Genomic DNA, 22,002 nt, shown 5'->3' with positions numbered 1-22,002 from the left:
ACCAATCTACAAAAAAGGTTAAGAACTACAGGCTCATAGCCCTTATAGATATAGACGCCAAATATTTTTTATGGCTTCTCTTAGAACTAATTGTCTGGGCGTCAAACAAAAAATTAATCCCTATCAATCAGACTGGATTTCAAAAAAACTTAGGGACCACAACAAACATTCTAGCCCTCTCCCTGCTGATAGATGCTACAATCAAACTTAAAAAAAACATTATATGTGTGCTACATCGATTTCTCAGCCGCGTTTGACAGCATTGACAGAGGAAAATTGTGGGCAAAGCTTTCAAAGTGGGAGGTTGATCCCAAATTACTGAATCTATTGATTTTACTGCGTACAGATACCTGGATCCAAATAAAACTGGGGGCCGGCAACTGTCTGTCAAAAGAAATACCGACTACTAAAGGGTTGAAACAGGGGTGCGTTCTCGCACCGACCCTGTTCAACCTTTTCATGTCTGACCTTTCCAAAGATCTGGATAACTGTAACCATCATGCCCCAAAGTTAGGGGGTTTTACGTTGTCCAACTTATTATATGCGGACGATTTGATACTAATCAGCAAAACTCCAGTAGGCCTGCAACACCTTATTAATACAACAAGTACATTTTCCGAAAAGAACGGGCTAAGCATAAATACAGAAAAATCAAAGGTGATGGTATTAAATCAAAAATCAAAAAAGCAAGTATTTCAATGGTCTTTTCATGACCATAAAGTGGAAACAGTTAAAGAATACAAATATCTGGGGATAATTTTCGACTCAAAAGGCACATTCCAGCGACAAGAAACCTCAATAAAGAACAGAGGGATTTCATTGGCCATCGCATTAAAAAGCATTAAAAACGAAATAGCGGGCCCAAACTTAATCCCCTTGCTGGACATACTTCGTGCAAAACTGCTGCCGTCCATAACATACAGCAGTGAAAGCATGAGAGGGAGAGATTAGGTCACCTTAGATAACGTGGTAAGCAAAACACTGCGAATACTTCTTACGCTCCCTCCGTACACCTCTCCAGCACAGTTAAGGCTGGAGTTCGGCTTACAGAAGCAGGAAATTGCACGTAAGGGTGCATACGCAAAAATGCTGGCATAAAGTAAGGAACGCTGAAATAGACTCTCTGAATGCCCATCTTTGGAAAGAGCTGGAAACAAACAAGGACTCCCCTGCAATGGTCTACCTCCAAGCAGCTATAAACTCCCTTGCGCTAAAAGACCTTTGGGACTCGAGTTGTTCACACAAATGCTTTAAGCGCCTAGTCAACAAATCGGTGAAAATAATCTCCTTGGAAGAAGACAAAGCAGCACTAACCATGAGGTCCCATGGGTGGTTCGTGATCCAAGGCTACACCAGCGCCTTACCACAGACATACCTCAGCACCGGCTTCTCAAGGAAGGCGAAGGAAGACTCTCTGCGGTTGAGGATGGGGGTAATCCCATCAAAAGAACATCTCCCCCCGTGGAAAAGCCTGGAGTCCAACCTTAAATGTAGGCTCTGTGATAACCCAAAGGAGGACGTTCTGCACTTGTTATGTAGCTGCAAGGCTTTAGATAGAGCCAGAAGGAGCCAACTAACACAGCTCTGGAACTAAAGTTGTGTGCAAACTCGTCGACTTGCTCTGCTGATTAGCTTCAAGGGAGAAGACATCCAACTAGCCTATAGACTAGTGCGCTTCATGAAAATAGTTAACACGACCCTAAACCCAGTGGCTAGTGATTGAACTTGATTTTTCGAGATCTGCTCTGGTACTCTAATTCAATTCTCATTTGATAACTAAAGACACAGCAAATCGCGAAAGGCTTTTTATACAAATGCACAGTACTGTACTAGTTTGCATGTTTTTTTTTACTTTTCTACAGCTTTTATCTGCTTTGTAAAACTCTTTAATTATGTATGTCCTTCTCTTTTTTTTTTCTTAAAAGAGTAATTGCAAAGATTTTTTATTAATTGCGCAATAAAGATTATTATTACTATTACCCAGCATGAGAGAAGCACTGGGATTGGGCGGAGCGGGTTTGTTTAGTGCTTTTAGAGGGACTTGAGCCTGTGCCTGCTGTTCTCCATTCATTAGCCTGGAGAAATCTAAGTGTGCATGTCTGTTTGGCTGTCCTAAGACAGCCTGCCAAACCGCCATGCACACTTGCTGTGCCCACCACCACTCCTCCTCCATGCTGCTGTCAGAGAATAGCCCCACCCTCAAAACTAGGCTCCAGCATGAAAAATAAAATGATAATAAAAATTTTTTTTTTCATTTTATTTTGCATGTTTTTTTTCTGCTGCCTGATGCCGTAGCAATACACTCCTCCGCCATTAAAGAGGAGCCGCCGCTGGCTTGCTTTAGCTGCACCTGATGTTCATGAATCATTCAAATTTGGTGAATAACCGCTTCTGTTCTAAGTTTAGTGAAATTGGGGTTTTGATATTTTCTTCTAATGCACGATAAGCTGCTCCACAAAGACCCATTGTAAGACGTGGGTCAAATGAGTATATATCCTGACTGCATGAACTTTGAAGGACTGTCTCAACGAAACTTAACTTAAACAGCAGCAGGGTGTGATTCTGAAAGGCGCCCCTCCCATATCTATTTCAATGACAAAAATTATTATAGTTTCGAAATTGTTGTATTTATTTACAGATTTATTGGTGCAGGGTTTCTTAAATGACTAAACCTAAGTCCCCGAACTGAACCTTACATTATACAAGTGACAAGACCTAGTCCAACACAGCAGGGACCCTCTAGCTCTCTCCTATTAGATGGATGTGTTGTGTGTGTCTGGTTTGGAGAATTGTGGGCTGATTTAAAGTTTGGTGATATCCACCAGGCCTCCGATTCCCTAGGGAAGTGCTAAATCCAGAGGGGAAGCCACTAGTAGAATTTACTGCACCACATTACACATATGCTGGGGGAAAGATCACTATTGGATTCTCCAAATTCATTACTTCATTTAGAAATCGTTCATCAGCGGTTTCTCAATGAGGACAGTCGCCCTTCTCCGCTCGCTGCAGGTGTGGTGAACGTGAAAAATAAAATATCAATTATTTCATTGCCATTTTGATTTTCAAGCAGCCTGCCGCAAAGGAGAAATGGGGACATGCTCTCCTCTGCCGATTGGCAGCATAGGGGACTGGAAGAGCTAGCTGGACACTCCAAAGTACACGTCAGTTTGGCCGGCTCTCTCGCGCCTTCCAAAGTGACATGTGCACTTTGCAGCTCTCCACCCAGCTGTCCAGTATGCAATGTTTCTACAACCTAAAAATGTCATTTTAGGGAAACATTCATGAAATCCTTATGTTTGTCTGCCAAATAATCTTATTAATACTATGGGAAATCATTTTGCAAGAAGGTGTTGCCCAAAGGTCAGATTAGTGACTTCTGTTATGGATAATTTGAATAGCCATTGTAATATATCGATGATGAAACTGGTGCCCAATGAAGAACTAACCCTTCTGTTGTTTTATGTGTTGCCTTCCAGGGCTCCGCGTCTGTCCTTCAGCGCAGATCCGATAACGAAGAGTATGTTGAGGTTGGACGGCTCGGCCCATCAGATTATTTTGGTAAATTCATGATTTGCACCTTATTTCTGCAATGTAAGACATGTCTGGAAGCAACGAGATCTTTTTCTCCCAGTGTAATCCTATTTCTTCTGACTCCTTTCGTAGACTATATATGTTCATCTCCGAGCTAAATCTGCAGTCATTTCGAGGCTAGGGAACCAGGACAGTTTGCATTAAACTGTAGCTTGACTCGTATGCATCAAGCCAGCTTATGAGGAAGTGTCATTTTAAGGATTTTGGGGCCCTGAGCAGGACATAACTTGGGAGCCACTTTTGAGACAAAAATTCTGCAATTTATCACACTTTTTCTGCTAATTCAAGCCTGCATGTTCTCAAACAAATTTGAATTATACTTTAACTTACAAAAATTGGCCCACAAAGCTTAAATATGTCTTTCCAAGGGGCCCAAAACCATTAGGGTGAGACTGGGTAGAGACAAAGAGGTAAGGTAGGCAGAAAGAGAGTAGTGGTTGTGATAAATCAGAGAAATATTACTTTCCCAGGGGGGCCTTTGAAGATGGGGGCACTGGGCAATGCCCTCTTTGACCTTGTCTTAAAGCGTTTCTGCATGAGGTACTCTGGTGTGTCACAACCACTGCAGCACTTTCTGGGGCTGAGCTCAGGGATGTGGACATATTTTACATCCTCGTTTCTGTTTGTGAATTTATTAATCTTTGACAATTCCATTGTTACAATGTGTTTCTAAAATTGACCAAGGCAGCACATGAAAATACTAAATTACCAATAGTTAATTAAATAATAACAGACATGCATGTTTCACTATACTAATTCAGCACTAATCTTCTATGGGACCCGGAGTAGCATGCTATTCGCTGGAAAAGCGATTCGACGCCTCGTCAGGGGTAGTAAGTGCTATATAAATGCAATTACAATACAATAGTTTAATGTATTGTAGGTAGTTCATGTAGAAAATGTACGCAGGAATGTATTGCATACTAAAAGACGCATATCATTGTGAGTTGGAAGTAGTGGAGTGGAAGACAACTTAAAGCCATACTACTCTGCCTGATCATCTTAGTGTGCCATTATAAACTAGTTTTGATTTGACTTCTGTAAAATCTTCTAAAATGATAAAACTCTCTGCTGTGGTTTAGTCCCAGCTGTTGGTGCTCTTGTCACAGCAGCTCGCGATAGAGGAGCATTGGCAAAGCCACAACGGCATGGGTAATATGGCACCACCTTTTGAAATTAGAGCTCTTAATATCACCTTTTGAGAATAAGCATTAAATGACTCTCTGACCAATTGCAATCTTGATTCTTTTTCCATCTTATAAGTGATGCTATAGACAAACTATCTTCACATACGGTGGGCGATAAAGAATGTGAAAGACCACCAAAAAGTAGTGGCTGAAGGGTTCTGTCCTAAAGAAGTCGATGACTAAATGGAGTTCATCCAAAGCTGCTCTCTGAGTATTTGTTTGTGTTGATGACTGCGCTCTAGCAAACAGTTAAAGTCACCTGTGTGTAGATCTAAAATCCAGAGCACAGAAGTTAGAAGCCTGCATGTTCACACAGTCTAACCTGGAAGGATGGACGTTGACATGAGCTTCTGCAGCTTGTTGTACAAAACCTTATTCTAGTATGAACTGCCTCACTAGGTACATCCATTTCCCAACTTGGGTACCTAAAACGTTGTATAGACTGATGCAGTGATGTTTTTATTAATGATTCATGTAAAACGCACACTCTAGCTAATCGCTATCTTGCCGCTTCAGACATGCTGTTCATAATTCCGGACTGCTACAGAGAATGCAGCCACTTTACCAATCTATGCTGCACTCCTTATCTCTAATGAAAATATATTTGCTCTGGCTAGATGCCAGCAACATATTCCATGATCTATTTAGCATTAGAAAATTATACTGAAGAAAGCCCGCACATTAATCTTTGCTTCTCCTTAAAGATCCCCTAATAAACTGTTAATCCTGGACTGATAAGAAAACCTAATCTACTTCTACTTTGCTTTGCGGATTTAAACCGGCCAAAGTTGTTCAGACGTTAAAATCCCAAAGCATTTCATGTATGCCCTGATGTTTAGGACATCTGCTAACACATGCTTGCTTTAATGCAAAGAATAACCTTGTGGGTGAGCAGCATCTCTGCGATTAGGGACACACTCACATTTCACAAACTGGTTGGGAACAGTCAGTTGTTCCATTTCCTTCCAGTGCCAACTCATGGAGATCTGGCTCGGTCTGGGACAGGCCTTGAAACCGAATCTGTGAGTTCTCAGGATTGTCCATGCACATCTCTACACACAAGCAGCCATGACCCCTAGTGTGTGCAAGCTGTGCACATACCGGAGTTTCCTATTTTCTTCCAGATGATCTGAATTGGAATTTGATTCCTGCTAATGTGCTGGTGTTTTTCTACTGCCATGGAGATTTTCCATTTTTTTGTGCTCACAAAGCCTTGTTCTGTTACTCAACATCCTTTCCCCCCCCTCCGATTTAATAGGGCATTTGCCTATTTTTCAGAGCCTTTCTCCAGTTCCTCGCCGCCATGCTCGTCAGTGCATGTAACGAATATTGCCCATTAGCTTTGAACCTCATGGGGAGGGTTACCGATAATAGCCCATTAAATAACAGGCCTCTTTTTTAAGGGCTCTGATTTGCCTGAAGCTTTTAATAACCTCATTATTTTTAGTAATAAACAATTCCAATCTGTCCCATATTTCGATAAGTAACTGATCTGAGCTGGCAGCATAGGATATTTTCAAGCTCAGGAAGACAGAGTTTGCTGTACTCTAATGTAATTTACAGTTTCTTAGTTGAAGATAGAATGCTGTTCATACTTCCGAAGAATAATTTACGACCTGATGCCCAAAATTTTCATCTGCAAAAAGTGGTGACACATCACGTGCCGACGTTTGGAGAATGGAAGTTAATTTTGCGAACAGGCCTGATTACTATTAGAGCAATTCACAAAATTCCGAATCGTAATGGGTTGCAGTCCTACCTACCTCATCAATATTCATGAGGGGTAGGTAGGGCTTAAATTGTGACTTACTAAGATTGGATGCAATCATGTCTGTGATAGCATTTTATAAAGTAATTTCTTTTTTAATGAAGCCCATTTTCTTTAAAGAAAATGAGTCTGCATTTTAAAATAAAAGTTGTTTTTGTTTGTTTGAGATTTGTGTGGTACCCTGGACTACATACTCACCCACAAACTTGTTTTTCAAACATTCACAGATGGGATGGGAAGCGGTCCCTTTAGCCCATTTGTGAATGGGTTAACACCTTCTTTGTGATACTGGTAACAATTTACCAGTATCACAAAGAAGGTGTCAACCCATTCATTTGCTACTTTATTTAGTCGAAAAACATTAATACATCCCTTAACGGATTGCTATTTGGATCCTGGGATCTCCGAGGCAGAGCTGCACATCTGGTTTTATTTTTACTGTTTGGTGTGTGCATGAATATTTGGGAGTGAGTGTTGTGAATGGATGTGTGTGTGTGAATGCATGAGTGAGTATGTATTTGTGCCCCCCCCCCCGAATCCCCTCCCTGGTGAAAGTACAGGCCGCTACTGCCGCCGAATGCAGTCTGTGTCCAGATGGAGATCTCCTTGCCGCTCTTCACTCTTATCAATGTCCACCGCAGAGAAGAGGAGGGAACATAACAAGAAGGAGCGCTTCAACTCTCCCAGGAGGCGGTAGAGGTAACATGGAGTTCCCGGCGTCAGGAGCTGACCGAATCTTATTCGTCCATGTTATAATGGAGATATTCAGATGGGCATCAGTCCCAACAGGAGTGTGCCAGGTCCCATGTGACCGTATGGCGCTCCGCTCAGAGGTTCACCTGTGGGTCTTCCCTGAGCCCCAAGTCATTTATGACACTATGCAGTGTCAGTATAGTGATATACAAAGCTAGCAATGCAACATTCGAATTTCTTTTTTATCTGTAGACACCATCAGTAGTCCATAAAATAGCATAAGGGGATAGTATAGACCTGTTACGTGAGGTGTTTCATATATTTGACATACTCTCCTCACAACCTTTCATGCCTCCTGAATTTTAGATATTTTGCATGAAACGTAGTTTGATATTTCATGACTCCTCTTCATGCACTAGATAATTCTGACAAGTAGTTTATGCAAGCAGTGGGTGTCACAACGTGCTTAGGGCCCTTTTCCAAGTCAGCTGGTAATTGGATGTGAAGGGATATTGATTCTGAATGGTATCCCCGCTCCAGTTACCAGTATTATAAGTTCTCCAGTATTGGGGTGTCTATCATAGATTCACATGCCTGAATCATTCTCCATCGTCGGATTTGGAGTCCCACGGTACATAAAAAAGCAATAATATGCCTATAATAACCAAAAAACCTTGGTAATAACCAACTAGGAAGTAAAGTAGCCCTAAGCTACAGGAGCAAAAGCTCCCACACTCATGACTATTCTAGTCATTTTGTATAGACCAAACTGCAGCCAATCAGGCGGCAGCACCCACCAGAATGTTCTCCCCAGAGGCTCAGGCGCTCAGATTTTCTACTGCACGTCGTGTGAAGGAAGTCACCCTGAGCTCTGCTCAGTACTTCTCAACTTGGTTGGTGTTTACCTACTTTAAAGATGTCATCTAAATCTCTCTTCAGGCCTTGTGAATGTTGGGGGAAGCTTAGGCTTTTTAAAGAAGATCCCCACAAGAAATGCATGTATTGCCTGTATCCAGACCATGAGGTAAAAGATTGTAAGATTTGCAGAACCTTTCCTCAGAAGACCCTCAGAGACAGGGAAGGTAGTCTTATCCTGTGGCTGCAGAAGATCAAGGACCAGGACAACCATCTATCTGAGGTAGGAAGTGTGGCTTTGTGGTCAACTATGTCCTCTAGAAAGAGGAAGATTGAGGAAGAGGTATCTTCTCCTGGGGCTAAGGTGTTGAGAAAAGCTCAATCCACCAAGGATTCTAGCTTGCCTTCCTCCTCTACCGCAAAAAAGGCTTCTCCACCTTCAAGGTCAGGACTTAGTACGCCCCCGATAAAGTCTGGAAAGTCTTTGCCATCAAAAAGACTGTCACAGAAAGTTTTATCTCAGAAAACGACCTTGTCGACGACCATCTCTGACGTTTCCTCAACGTTGACGGTCACCTTTTCTTCACCCAGACCTAAAATGATAATGTCTTCGGCTTCTTCCCCGTCGGCGCTGGTCTCAGTTTCAATTCGACCCATCTCGTCGACGAAGATAATGCCTTCAATCGCCGACGCGCCTTCATCGACGAAGAGAAAAAAGGTCCCGTCGACGAGCGCATCGTCGACGAAGAGCACCTTGACGGCGCCTAGCCCGTCGACAAAAGTCACCCCGTCGACGGATTCCTCGTCAACGAAGATCACCGTGCCTCGTCGACGAAGACTGCCTCGTCGTTGAAGACATCATCGACGAAGATTGCCTCGTCGTCGAAAGCATCGTCGACGGTGATTGCCCCGTCGACGATGTCCACTGTTTCGTCGGTGGCCGCAGTCCATACACCATCTCCGTCGACGGCACCGTCGACGGTTCGTCCGTCGACGCCTTTTCTTTCATCGTGTAAAGAACTACAGGTTTGGTCTGCTTCACCATCTGCTGCCTCCTTCGCTTCGCCTTCTACAGCGGCTTCTTTACTGGAAAGACGAGGCTCTTCCTTAGCGACTCTCTCCCCATTGAAGTTGCCTGAACAACTTTTAAACTCAGAAGAGGACGAAGAACAGTCTGATGTGGATGAGAGGTTCCGCGCTGCCAGAAGTCCATCTGAGCTGCTTATAAAGTTTCAAGATGAAGATCTTGAGGAAGAGCAGTTTCCTGAGCCTATGGATCAGGCGCCTGCCACAGTGCCTACAGCACAGATGCCGTTAGCTCTCCTCAACAACTTGCAGTATATTTTGGATGACTACTATCACCGGTTTCCTCCATCTGAATCAGCAGGGTCGGTCCCTTCAATGCCCATGGCTCCAGCACCTGCATCAACGTTGAGACCCCCAAGGCAATCTTCTCTAATAACAACACTTGAAATACATTCCACAGTTCCACCTTCTCTGGCACAATCACACAATACTCAGGAGGCTGTAACCACTGATGACGACAGGAAAGAAGGAGAAGTGGATGATAAATCTGTACTGTCGGAGTGGGATGACTACCAGACGCAAACCCCATCACCTACTGCTCCTCATACCGTGAACTCTCCGCCTGTAGATATTGGTGGATTCCATCTCATAATGGAAAGAGCATCGAAAAGGTTCCTAATCTCTATGGAAACCAAACAGGATGACTGCTTCTTATATGATTTTAAAGATCAGCCACAAAGACAGGTGAAGACGATTCCAATAACAGACTTTATCTGGAAGGAGGAACTTAAAATCATGTCAACTCCAAATTCTTTACCTGCAGTCTTACCACGTGTAGACAAAAACTATAAGGCACCTCTCACCTCACCTGCATGCCTTATAGGGCAATCAAAGACAGAGTCAGTGGTCACCCAAGCGACCCAGAGACGTGCCAGGAACCCATCTTTCCAAGTAACCGCTCCACCTGACAGGGATGGCAGACGCCTGGACTCCATTGGCAAAAAAGTTTCAACAATAGCTGCAACTACTGTCTGTGCTGCAAACTCCCTAGCAATATTGGGGAGATATGATAGACAAATGTGGTTGGATATCTCACCATATATTGAAAAGCTTCCAGAGATCAGAAGCTAAGAAAATATTGCATGAAGGACAGTGCACGCCTGCAGAGATGATTGACGCAGCAGTAGATGTGGCATCTACAGGCTTCCGGCAGTTGGCGGGGCAGAAGCGCTGAGAAGGCAGGGTTGGTCAACATCCTTTCGCCAGGAGGTCCAAGCTAAGATCATCGATATGTCTTATGATGGGGTGTTTCTCTTTGGCCAGCATATTGATGAGGACCTGCAGACAATAAAGAAGGATACAGAAACTGCAAGGTCGCTGGGAAGCCTGCAGTTTCGTAAATCGTCCTTTCGTGGTGCAAAAGGACGTGGATCTTTTTCCAGTAGAGGGGGCTACTCTCAGCAATGCTCGTACCAGTCCTCACAAGGTAACCAGCGGTATCAACCATATAAACAACAAACATACGGACAGCGAGGGAACAATTACTCGCAAGGAAAAAGGAAGCCTTCTTACCAGGGACGAGATTCCTCCAGAAAGCAATGAGACGTACCACTTGCCACCACCTCTGCCCATCCTGAGGTCCAAAGTTAAGGGCGAATATCCCATTTCTTCTCGAATTGGTCCAAAATTACTACGGACAGGTGGGTCCTGGATGTAGTGGCCAGGGGCAACGCTTTAGAATTCGTCAAAACCCCTCCAAATTCTCCTCCAAAAGGTCCACCACCAGCTCACATCAAGGAGCTGTTCTCCCAGATAAATGTAATGATTCGGAAAGGAGCAATCTAAAAAGTTCCTCAATTGCAAAAAGGAAGAGGGTTCTATTTGAGGTTCTTCCTCATACGCAAGAAGTCAGGAGAATGGCGCCCTATCCTCGACCCTCAACAAATACCTCAAAAAATTATCCTTCCGGATGTTACCACTTCAAGAAATCCTCCAGCTTCTTTCCAAAGGAGACCACATGGCCACCCTCGACCTTCAGGATGCTTATTTTCATGTACCAATCCTTCCCAGGCGCAGGAAGTTCTTAAGATTCAGAGTGGCTGGCAAGGATTTTCAATTCAAGGTTCTCCCATTTGGTCTTCGTTCAGTGCCCTGTGTGTTCACGAAAGTTCGGATGTTCAAATCCTTTCTAGGGATGATCTCATCCTGCATCCCTCTGATACCCAACTGTCGTCTCCGAATGAGACCTTTGCAAAAGGAACTCAGCCTCCAATGGGTGCAGGTTTCGGGGTCGTTCGACGACAGGATCAGCATAACTTACCGTATGAAAGAAGCCTTTCACTGGTGGATTAAAAAAAAAACTTGCAAGAAGGATGTACATTCCTGACGGAAGTGCCAAGTTATACCATCACCACGGATGCTTCCTTCGAAGGATTGGGGGCACACCTTCAGGGAATGACTGTCAACGGGAAGTGGAATACGCAGCAAAAGAAATGGCACATAAATCTGCTAGAGCTGAGAGCTATTTATCTGGCCTTGAAGTCCTTTCGAGCAGTAATAAAGGGGTCCACAGTTCTAATCAGGACAGACAATACAACAAGTATGCTTTACTTAAACAAGCAGGGGGGGTACAAAATCGGCCCTTCTTTCTCAGCAAGCCCAGGAGATTTGGGATTGGGCTCTGGATCACAAGATAAATCTTACAGCAGTTCACGTTCCAGGGATGTCCAATGTGCTAGCGGATTCTCTCAGCAGATCTGCAATATCCAATCACAAATGGGAGAGCCATCAACTGACTCTGGACAGAGTCTTTCGAGAGTGGGGGTCACCCCGACAATTCAGAACCGAAAATGCCCACACTTTGCAAGCTGGATTCCCCACAGGGACTCATGCGGTGATGCGCTTTCGATTAACACTATGGCTGCTAAGGCAATTCCCCTCCTGTGCTGGAAATTGCCATTTTGCTGGTGTCATGACGAGTCCCCTTGAACCTATTCATAAAGTGGATCTCAAGTTCCTTTCTTGGACGGTTTCTCTACTTTTAGCACTGATGTCAGCACGAAGGGTTAGCGACATTCAGGTGTTCACCATCAAGTCACCTTTCTTACAATTCACTTCAAATTCAGTGGTACTCCGTACCAATCCAAGTTACATTCCTAAAGGTCACTCTGACTTTCATCTTAATGAGCCAGTGATTCTAAGGACATTTTAACCTAATCAGCAAACAGCGGCAGAAAAGACCTTGCATTCCCTAGACATCAGGAGATGTCTCAAATTCTATCTCCAATGAAATGCAACATTGCGAAAGACATCAATTATTTGTAGCATACGGAATGCTATGTCAGGAATACGCTGTATCCAAGCAGACCATAGCCTGCTGGGTGTCCTCTGCAATCAGTCTGTGCCATCAACAAGTGGGAAGGCCTCTACAATCTTTGCCTAGGGCACATTCTACAAGAGCAGTCTCCTCTTCTCAGCTCTTTTAGCTGGTGTGCCTCTCCATCAGATCTGCAGAGCAGCAACCTGGTCCAGCAGAAATACGTTCACCAGGCATTACTGTTTGGATTCTGCAAGTGATGCAGATACTTCAGTGGGACGAGCAGTTCTACGCAATCTTTTCAAATAAGGTGAGCCTCTGTTCTCCCTCCTCTATGCTCTTTTAGGTGCTTATTTTACATGTTATTCTCTTTTGCAAAGCATGCGTATGTACTATGATACAAGGAGCGTCCATGAGCATTATGCTTTGTACTGCTATCTACTCTGATTCAGGCATGTGAATCTATGAAAGACACCCCAATACTGGAGAAGAACAATAGTTACTTACCTGTAATCTTTGGTTCTCCAGTATTGGTGTCTTTCATAGATTCACATGCACCCGCCCACCTCCCCTCAGAGGCTCCTCAGGCGATTATGTTGGCTTCACTCCAGTGCCGGAAAATCTGAGAGCCTGAGCCTCTGGGGAGAACATTCTAGTGGGTGCTGTCGCCTGATTGGCTGCAGCTTGGTCTATACAAAATGACTAGGATAGTCATGAGTGTGGGAGCTTTTGCTCCTGTAGCTTAGGGCTACTTTACTTCCTAGTTGGTTATTACCAAGGTTTTTTAGTTATTATAGGCATATTATTGCTTTTTTATGTACAGTGGGACTCCCACTCTGATGACGGGGAATGATTTAGGCATGTGAATCTATGAAAGACACCAATACTGGAGAACCACAGATTGCAGGTAAGTAACTATTGTTCTTTCTGCACCCTAAATTGGGGAAGCGTTCCTAATGCACGTACAGGTTTGGAGGAATCAAGGAATATATAGCGGATCTAAATTTACTGAGTGCAATTTCATACGATTTCCCCGATATTTGGCCCATTTCAGTGCATATTTTCCTTTTGAAAAATGTGCACGGAAACTCAGTAGGTATTACGTGATGCTGTCCTTCACCAGGTGAAACTTGTAATTTGGCAGGACAGTACACCACTGCCCAAGTGCTACCACTCTGTTGACTCATAAGGGGGCTTGTAAGGCCACACTGTATCAACTGTCCTAAAAAATTTACTTACATTTGATGTCCAGATTGCAGTAGGCCTGTGGACGAGATAGAATTTTTAAAAATCCATCTCTGTTTTCACCCTCCTACAGTGCTTGATTTGTAAAAGTGTAAGTGTATAGGCACCAAGATGTTCTTCAGTAGGCCCTCACCAGCACTGCGAAATTTCAGGGTTGACAAGAGTGCCTAGCCATGACTCCACATCATGCCTCTTTTTCCAACACACGGTCATTCTTGCTTCTTTTTCATCCCCCCTCTCTCCCTTTCTCACTATTTTCCTATATTTCCTCCTTTTCTCTCTTGTCGACATTTATTTTTCTTGATCCGAGTCAAAGTCTGATGCTAAGCACAGCGGACCCGCACTGTTTGATTTGTAGATATTGATAGCATATAAGGAGTGTGGGCTGGATGGGTTTCAATAACTGAATGTACATTCCTACTTTTAGGGGAAATAGCTTTGTTGCTGAATCGACCCAGGGCTGCGACTGTGGTGGCGCGAGGACCACTGAAATGTGTGAGGTTGGATCGCCCACGCTTCGAACGAGTACTCGGGCCGGCGTCCGAAATTCTTAAGAGGAACATTCAAAGATACAACAGCTTCATTTCCCTAACAGTCTAAGATGATCCACCAGGATTGCTGCCTATGTGTTCCTTTGTGCTCTTAAATTTGACATGTGCAGCTTTATGAGAAATATGTAGTACTGTGTATTTTTATGTTTTGTCAGTGCCGCAGATATACATTTCAGGGGACCACACTTAGAGGGTGCAAACATTTTGGGGTCCAATCTGAAGTGAAATCTTGCATGTAAACCAACGCACCTTCCTCTCCCTACTATTTAAATGCCTTGACTGGAACTTAAAGTTAATAGTTATTTTATCCACCTCCTCTCGCTTCTCTGATGCCTTTCACTCAAGTATATCATGGGTGAATCCTGCAGCAATGTATAGCAATTTTGGTGTCACATTCTGAAAGTTCACATATCACTACCAAATCATTTCTATAAAGCGACAAATCATAACATTGTTTAGCACTGCTGTTTACAGAGATAACCATTGCAGATTGTTTTCCTTCAGACCTGCATGCGCGTTCGCTTATGGCCTCCTCCACATTTTAAAGCCATTCAATTTGTCTGCTGCTGCAAACATTTAGGGCAGGATTACATGCATTGTACTGGTGACAGAATAATAATATTGTGATAGTGGACTGACAGTTTTCCTCCAGCGTTTTCCACATCTACTACAATTTCTTTCTTGTTCGGTGACAGTGAATGTCATTTTTTTTACTGGTTGATTAATGGCAGTGCAAAATTGCCTTTTTCCAGTAGAAAATGTCTCCGTCACCAGTACAATGCATGTTATTGCCCACCGCCCCCTTTGCCCCCCCCCCTTCCCCATAGCAATGCGAATCTGTTGAATCCAGGAAGCCAATTTCCAAAGGACTTCCATCCTCTAAATTGTTAGAGCGTGCAGAAAACATTTAATTTGCTTATATAATTTCTGACTTTTTTAATAGATAGTAGTAACATAGCCAAGCCATCTGTTTTAGCAAAAATGTATACTAAGAAAACCCACAGATAAACTGTCCACATTACAGCGTCAATAACGCCCTCCTCATATTACAGTATCAATAATGCCCTCTTGAAGAAAGCTCCTAGTGTAATAAATACAAGGACACAAAACAGTGTCAGGAGTAGGAGAGGTTAAACCAAAGCAAACTACTTTTCAAGCATTACACTGAACAACTAGCAAAGCCATTACTAAAATAACAATGTTATTCGCTTTTTAAAAGGAACAAATGCAATATCAGTGATAATCCAGTTTTAATGTCAAAATCACATTATTGTGATAGTAGGTCGCATAGATGCAGCCAGTGAAATAATTAACCATTAACGTCTCTTTATATAAGTACGCAGTGATACTTAAGTATGCTCCTTGAGGTGCCTACCCTTGACCTCCCGAAATAACACACCATACTGTTACACAGATGTATTCCTGGTCAATCTGCGGGCCATGGTAATACGAAGAAAGATGCATAGTTGTGCATTCAGTTGGGGCTAGCTCTGTGAACAAACTGACATTCATGTATGGCAGAAAACTCACATTCGTTCTAAGTATAACCATTTTAGGTTTAAAGCATTTTTATTAAGACAAAAGAAACATGGGGTAGGGGAATAGGAGGTTAAGAGGGGGCAGGACTATAGGTGGGTGCTTTCCAGAGGACGCAGATTAACCTGGCCCCGTGACGGGCCAGGTTAATCATGCTCAGAATCCATGCGACATTTGATAAACCATTCAACATCCTCTTACCAGAGAAAGGATTCTTCACCATTTTCTTTAACAAACCCCATTGCAGTGCCAAAACATTTACGAGTGGCACTGGTACTCTTAAATACTTTATCTTTGCATTCATCTTGAGAGAAAAAGATTAACATAAGTAGGCTAAAACTCTGTAAAGGATAGTCGACTGTGGGTAAAGCTGAGGGAAGAAAGAGAGGTCTGGTCCAGGGAAGGCTTAGTGAAATAAGATTTCTGTGTGGTAGAAGCGGAAATTGGGATAGCAGATCCTCAGTATCACCCCCTACCCATTACTAAAGGTGATGTGTTCAGTAGCAGTGGTTCTATGCATCAAATGCAAATCTGCTTGTCATTCATGAATAGGGATTAATGCTATTGGATTATGGGGTTGGAGCTCCATATCTACTTAGGTGATAAAGATTAGCTTGGTTTCCGTGAAAGTGTCAATCTCAGACAAATGATTAAAGTCAGTTGAGAGATTGAGAAATGCTCAGGGACTGTGTGAATAATGCATCCTTGAAGCAAACATTCCAGTGAGTTCTACCAATCATAATCTTTACCTTTCTCCTTGATGAGGCTGTTTTTCACCTCTAATGTCTAATGTTGCAGACGTTTCTCAAAAGTGGAAAATAGTTGGTTGAAGAATGATGACTGGTGTGCATCCTTTTGGGCATCATCAGTTTCATGTCGTTGTATAAGCCTTCTGGAGTGTATAATGCTTAATATAACATTTACAAGTTTATATTTCCTGGGCCCTGCTTCATACATCCACAATGAGTATTCATTGGAATCACGAATAACTCTTCTCTGAGCTTACAGGTAAATAGTCTTTTTACATCGGCTGTACATGATATGGGTATTCACATTGAATAAAATAATGTTGACTTTTAGTAAAGCAGAACTACTCTTCTCTTCAATATTTCTTCTGAACAATGAGAACATTCCACAGAATGGGTGAAGGCTTTGTGCATTCCATCCACTTGTTTACCAAGTAGGAGGTGTTTTTGCCTCTCAAGGTAGCCTTCATTTCATCCCTCATAACTGAGGAAAAGGTGTCAGATAGAGAGCTAAGGGGAGAGAATGAATCAATAAACCATGTTATTTTAACCATAACATTCTTTTCCTCTAATACAAATGTTGTAAACACTACCTTTCAGTTCGTGAATGGGAAATGGGAACATAATTCATAGGAAATGTCGCTCAGCCAAATGCACACTTATTATCAAATTCAGTCAGTGTGCCTTAAGCATACTTATGGTGAAACATGAATTATTCAATAATATCACAAATGGAAGAATATTAAATCCTGATTCAATGTATGCTCCATCTTTTGCACACTCTTACATGATAGATCATTCGTTGTTCTTCAGGCTATGCGGGAGTTATATATACAAAAGGACATTACGCTTATACCTAGGAACTGATTCATAAGGCCACTGCCAGAAACAGTTGCTACGCACTCTGGAGACTAAAAGTAGCAAGAGGCCCTGAGGTTCTGCAACAACAGAGATTTGTAAATATTTTTAATAGGTGGGTATGTATTTAATATTCCCGGTTATCATATTTTATTTATTTAATGGTTTTATTTTGCGCTCCTACACCTAGAATGCGTTACGGTTCTTTACAGTTGAACAACATAGATATAGCAGAAACATAGGAAAGTTGGGTTCGAGGACTAGGATGGAGAATGTGTCAGTTTTGGATAAATAAATTCTGCTAAAGCTAAAGAGATGGCCTTTCAGGTGTGGTCAAAATGACAGAAGAGAAGGGTTGGTCCTTAGATCTTGTAGAGAGGGGATAAACTATACATCAAAATTGAAAACCAGATGAGGAATAAGTCGAAGATGAATAATTATGAATTTGATGCATGTTTGCATGACAATGAATATGGAAGTTTTGAAAGCACACTGATAACTTCACAATCAGATTTACTGATAGAGACTGAAAAGAAAGGAAAATGGAGTATAGGACATACAAGGACTTTACAATCATTCTGAAGTGGCAAATTGGCTGGATGTTTGCCGCTATTCAAAACATCGGTCTAAGCCCTCAGTAATGGGCAGCAGTCCTTAGAGAGCACATAGACAGTGATGGGGACAGGTGCCTTGAATGCCTGCAGCTTGTATGAACACTCCCACTGGTATAGGATAGGAGGTGTGAAGGCATATTGGTGTATTTATGCTTGAAGGGAATCCTGGTTAATAGCAGACACAGAAAATGAATGCTAGGAGAGAGCAGGAGTGGTCTGATCTGACACATAGAGCTGAGCTTAAGTTGTCCTGTAGCTTCTCTGGATCCTTGTTTTCCATCATCACAAGTCATTTTAAAGGTAGGCGAAAGGATGAAACAATAGCCAGTCCCTAGGTGTTTCAGCTTCAATCTCACTGTATCCAGGAGGAGCTTGCAGCATTCTCATATTACTGAACTTGCAAGATCATCGGAGGTGTGAACGCATTTCTCATATCTGTAACTTGCGCAATTCCTAGTAAAAAAAACTGATACCCATTCAGTATGTGGAGCTTTGATGTTTAGATAATGAAAGGTGCTCTTTCACCCACGTAATTGTTTTGAGGCAGCACTAAGTGACTTCAGAAGACATTCTATTAATATTTCTTATTTGTGGCATGGTAAGTTGCTCCACTTAAGAAATTACTGTTTGTGATTTAGACTTTCAAAATATAGCCCCCTGGCATTAATTCTCATGGTTGCTAGAGGTTGGTGGAGGCACTCCATGTTACAAGAAATCCAAGCTGTTGCCCTCAAGCTGCAGATTCCCACAGTACAAAGGATAAGCACTTTCAGAACACAGTGTTGCAGCCTGCCCAACCTTCTCTTCTGAGGCTTGTTGTTTATCTGAAGTTTCATCTAATGATGCTTTCTTCACCACATTTCAGGGCTAATGTGCTTTAGTGGACACTTGTTTGAAATGACCAATACCCTGTTCAACCAACTGGTTAACATGGAGTTCACTTCATATACTGATAAGCATAGTGCACTCTTCTAAACACACACTACCTCTGCATTCGTTCTACACGCAATGTTATCCGCATTCATTGGTCTGCTAAGAAGTGCATCGCCACCATCTCATATATCATCCCCACACTTGCGTTGGGTACACACACAACTATATCAACAATGGGTGCTGTGGAGCAAAGCAGGGGTGTTCATATTGAAAATGCTCTTCGATACTCGATATATTTCCTGGAGAAAAGTGTGAAGGAAGTTGAGTTGGAAAGTCTAGCTAATCTCCGATAGGCTTTAAGAATTTGACCCCAACACCACCCTCACAATCATTAAGGATTCAGAGGCTTTTTCAGAAAGAAATGTTCCTGGTTGAAGTAGAGAAGAGTCAATTCTCTGGTGTATCCGATGCTCCATCCAAGATGTGGATATGCCATCCATAGAAGCAAAATAGCGGAAAGGACGAAAATTGAGATTGGATGTATATTGTTAAAAGTAAAAAGAAAATGCAGACTTCTACTTTTCACACTTTGATTGATATACAGAATTACAATGCTTTTTTTTTGTAACTCGATGTTTCAAAGACAAGAAGCAGTTCACAGAATTTGAGGACGGCCACAATGAAGAAAATGCTTACAAATAGTTCACTAATATATGCTCAGAAATGTTCAGTAGGCATATAGAGTTAATACAAGTCAGCCAAGTATTCAAAAGCAAGTGCATGAAACTCATAAGATGATCCCACCTATCAATAGTGACTGGTCATTTGTAACAGCTTGGAAACTCTAACAATTGCTTCGTCAAAAAGATTTAGCTTTCAGTAAAATATATATTATGATTGTTTTTCAGTAATGGTTATTTTGTAATATCTTCAAAAGGAGATAGGTCTAATGCACACTTAAATACACTTTTATTTGAAGACTTGCGAATACATTTGCAGTCAAAAACATGCCATTTGGGGGTTGAAAAATGTCCTCTTGAGACCATCTCGTGTTAGTGTTACAGGCGAGGGCAGCTAACAAGTTGTTTTAGTAAAGCCTGTTGCCTTACTGTTAACTTTAATTTTAGTCCTTTAATCTAAATCCATGACGTACCCAAAATATTTATGGCATGGAGTAATCTAGAGTTACCAAAGTGGCCCTGTATTTTAATATTTGAGCAATTTTAATGTATAGCTAGGGCTGAAAATAACAAATTAAGATTGCTTGAAATTACCTTAATCTGGTGCATGCATTACTGCAAATTAGTAAAACGTACTTGTGCAAGGAAGGTTACTTGAAATATTCCATTTGTTATCTAAGTCCCCTTTGCAAACAGTGCTTTTGCCACTGCATGTATGATGAGCCAACAGAATCCTCCTGTCTAGCATTTGGAAGCTGAAGTTTATGAATTGTATAGCAAAAGGCTTTAAATATTTGCTGTAGAAATAAATTGGTTTTAAAGTAACAGTGACAATTATAAATTATCACCTTCTCGAAGTGGTGGATCTCTGGCCATTCTATTTGAAAACGTCTAGAGAATTTTCTTAAAATTGATATGATGTAAAAAGTCTAAAAAGTCTAAAAAAGAAAACCTTACAGTATAACCCAATATAGCCCCTAATACATTGAAGCTGTTTACTTTCCATTGCTAAGTATTTTAAAAGCTGAACTAGGCTTTACTAAATTATTCAAGCACTAATGGAGTGGGCCGGTTTGAAATTGAGTGATGAGAGGAACTTTTATCCATAGTTCTAAGCATCAAAGTAGAAAAAGATCGAATGTTGTCAGTTTCATTGATTGTAAGTTTAGCCATCTAACATATATGAGATAATATGTAGAAATGTGGTTTCCCAGTTTTTAAACTAGAGACATTATTGTTTTGTTTTTCGAGGCAACACCTGTACCTGTACTTATCCCTTCTACGTTGGTCATGACTGAAAACACTAATAACCTAATAACGCTACAAATTGTATTTATACTAGTGGCGGTCTAAACTTATTTTCATATGGGTATTGGTCATGCAGTGAAGAATCATCATACTTCACACTGAATGAACCTTGATGAAAATTTCAAATGCAAACTGACTGCAAAGTGAGATACCCTTTCCCTTTTGTGTCAGTACCTCTGCAGTAGGGTTGACACTGGTTTGCATGGTTGGCATGTACAATGTTATGAAGCACACACATGTGTTGTACCTGATACACTTTGAATTACAGCTTGTAATGGATTTTTTTTTAATTAGTAGGTCATGGAAATGTATATCAAGACAGCTAGACATATGTCCTTTTTTTCTCTGTAACTTTTCATGTTCCTCACATGTGCAATTTATTTTCTTAGGAGATGCTATTCTAATTTACAATATTTTGCATACATGTTTTCCTTCTGCTATTGTTTTGTTTCAAGGTTTGGTGCATAACAAGGACAGATGTAAGTCATTGCCCTGTAAAGTTAATATTTTTGCCAGTTGATGCCTCATTACTGACAAATATCATTAATGTAGGCAGTAGAAAGATTTGGCACATTAATATGAATTATTGATGGTTAAAATGTGAAATCTGCTGTAACCTTTGAATGCCTTACTGTTCTTATTTGATGTATGTGCAATGAAACATCTTCTGTATTTTTAAACCTGTTATATTCGGGTTAAGTGATGGAGCAGAACTGTGCTTTGAATAAATACTCTGGAATATTGAAGATGCATTAATGAAAATAATACATCAACTTTAAGTTACTAAAAGAGTCTCAGATTTAAATGAATGTTTATAAGAACAGTTTTTTTAAACACATTTTATTTGGTTGTTCCATTGAGATTTGGGCCGTAGCCCCACAAGTAACTGCAAGGAGCAAAAGAAATCAGGAATACCGACATTTTCAAACAATTGCAATACCTGCGAAATATGCAGGAGACATAACGTAAACAAAATGCTGACTGTGCTAGATCCCAGTAAAAGTGCAGGTGGTACATTTACCGAATGGTGGGCTATGGCATGGTATGTAACAATTTGGTCAGTGGATATGTGCATAGGTGGTAGTTCCTGTCAGGGGTCAGAGGATGGTAAGGGGGGAAGATCAATCACACCATATGCCACCCATCGGTTCCAAA

General features: G+C 41.7%; 1 protein-coding gene across 1 annotated transcript in view; it reads left to right on the top strand.

Annotated features, from left to right (window-relative positions):
- Positions 1–21,593, top strand: part of PRKAR1B (protein kinase cAMP-dependent type I regulatory subunit beta) — a 516,439-nt gene extending 494,846 nt beyond the window's left edge. Inside the window, exons 10-12 of the mRNA XM_086940549.1 lie at positions 3,477–3,558; positions 14,109–15,788; positions 15,847–21,593. Of these exons, the coding sequence (XP_086796675.1) occupies positions 3,477–3,558; positions 14,109–14,281 (255 nt within the window). The 3' untranslated portion in view covers positions 14,282–15,788; positions 15,847–21,593. The remainder of the gene's footprint in view (positions 1–3,476; positions 3,559–14,108; positions 15,789–15,846) is intronic.
- Positions 21,594–22,002: the final 409 nt, after the last annotated feature.

The sequence above is a fragment of the Lissotriton vulgaris genome, chromosome 10 (assembly GCF_964263255.1).
Source record: "Lissotriton vulgaris chromosome 10, aLisVul1.2, whole genome shotgun sequence".
NCBI lineage: Eukaryota > Metazoa > Chordata > Amphibia > Caudata > Salamandridae > Lissotriton > Lissotriton vulgaris.
Note: the sequence above shows the minus strand (reverse complement) of the source record. Positions and strands in the feature narration are given on the sequence as shown.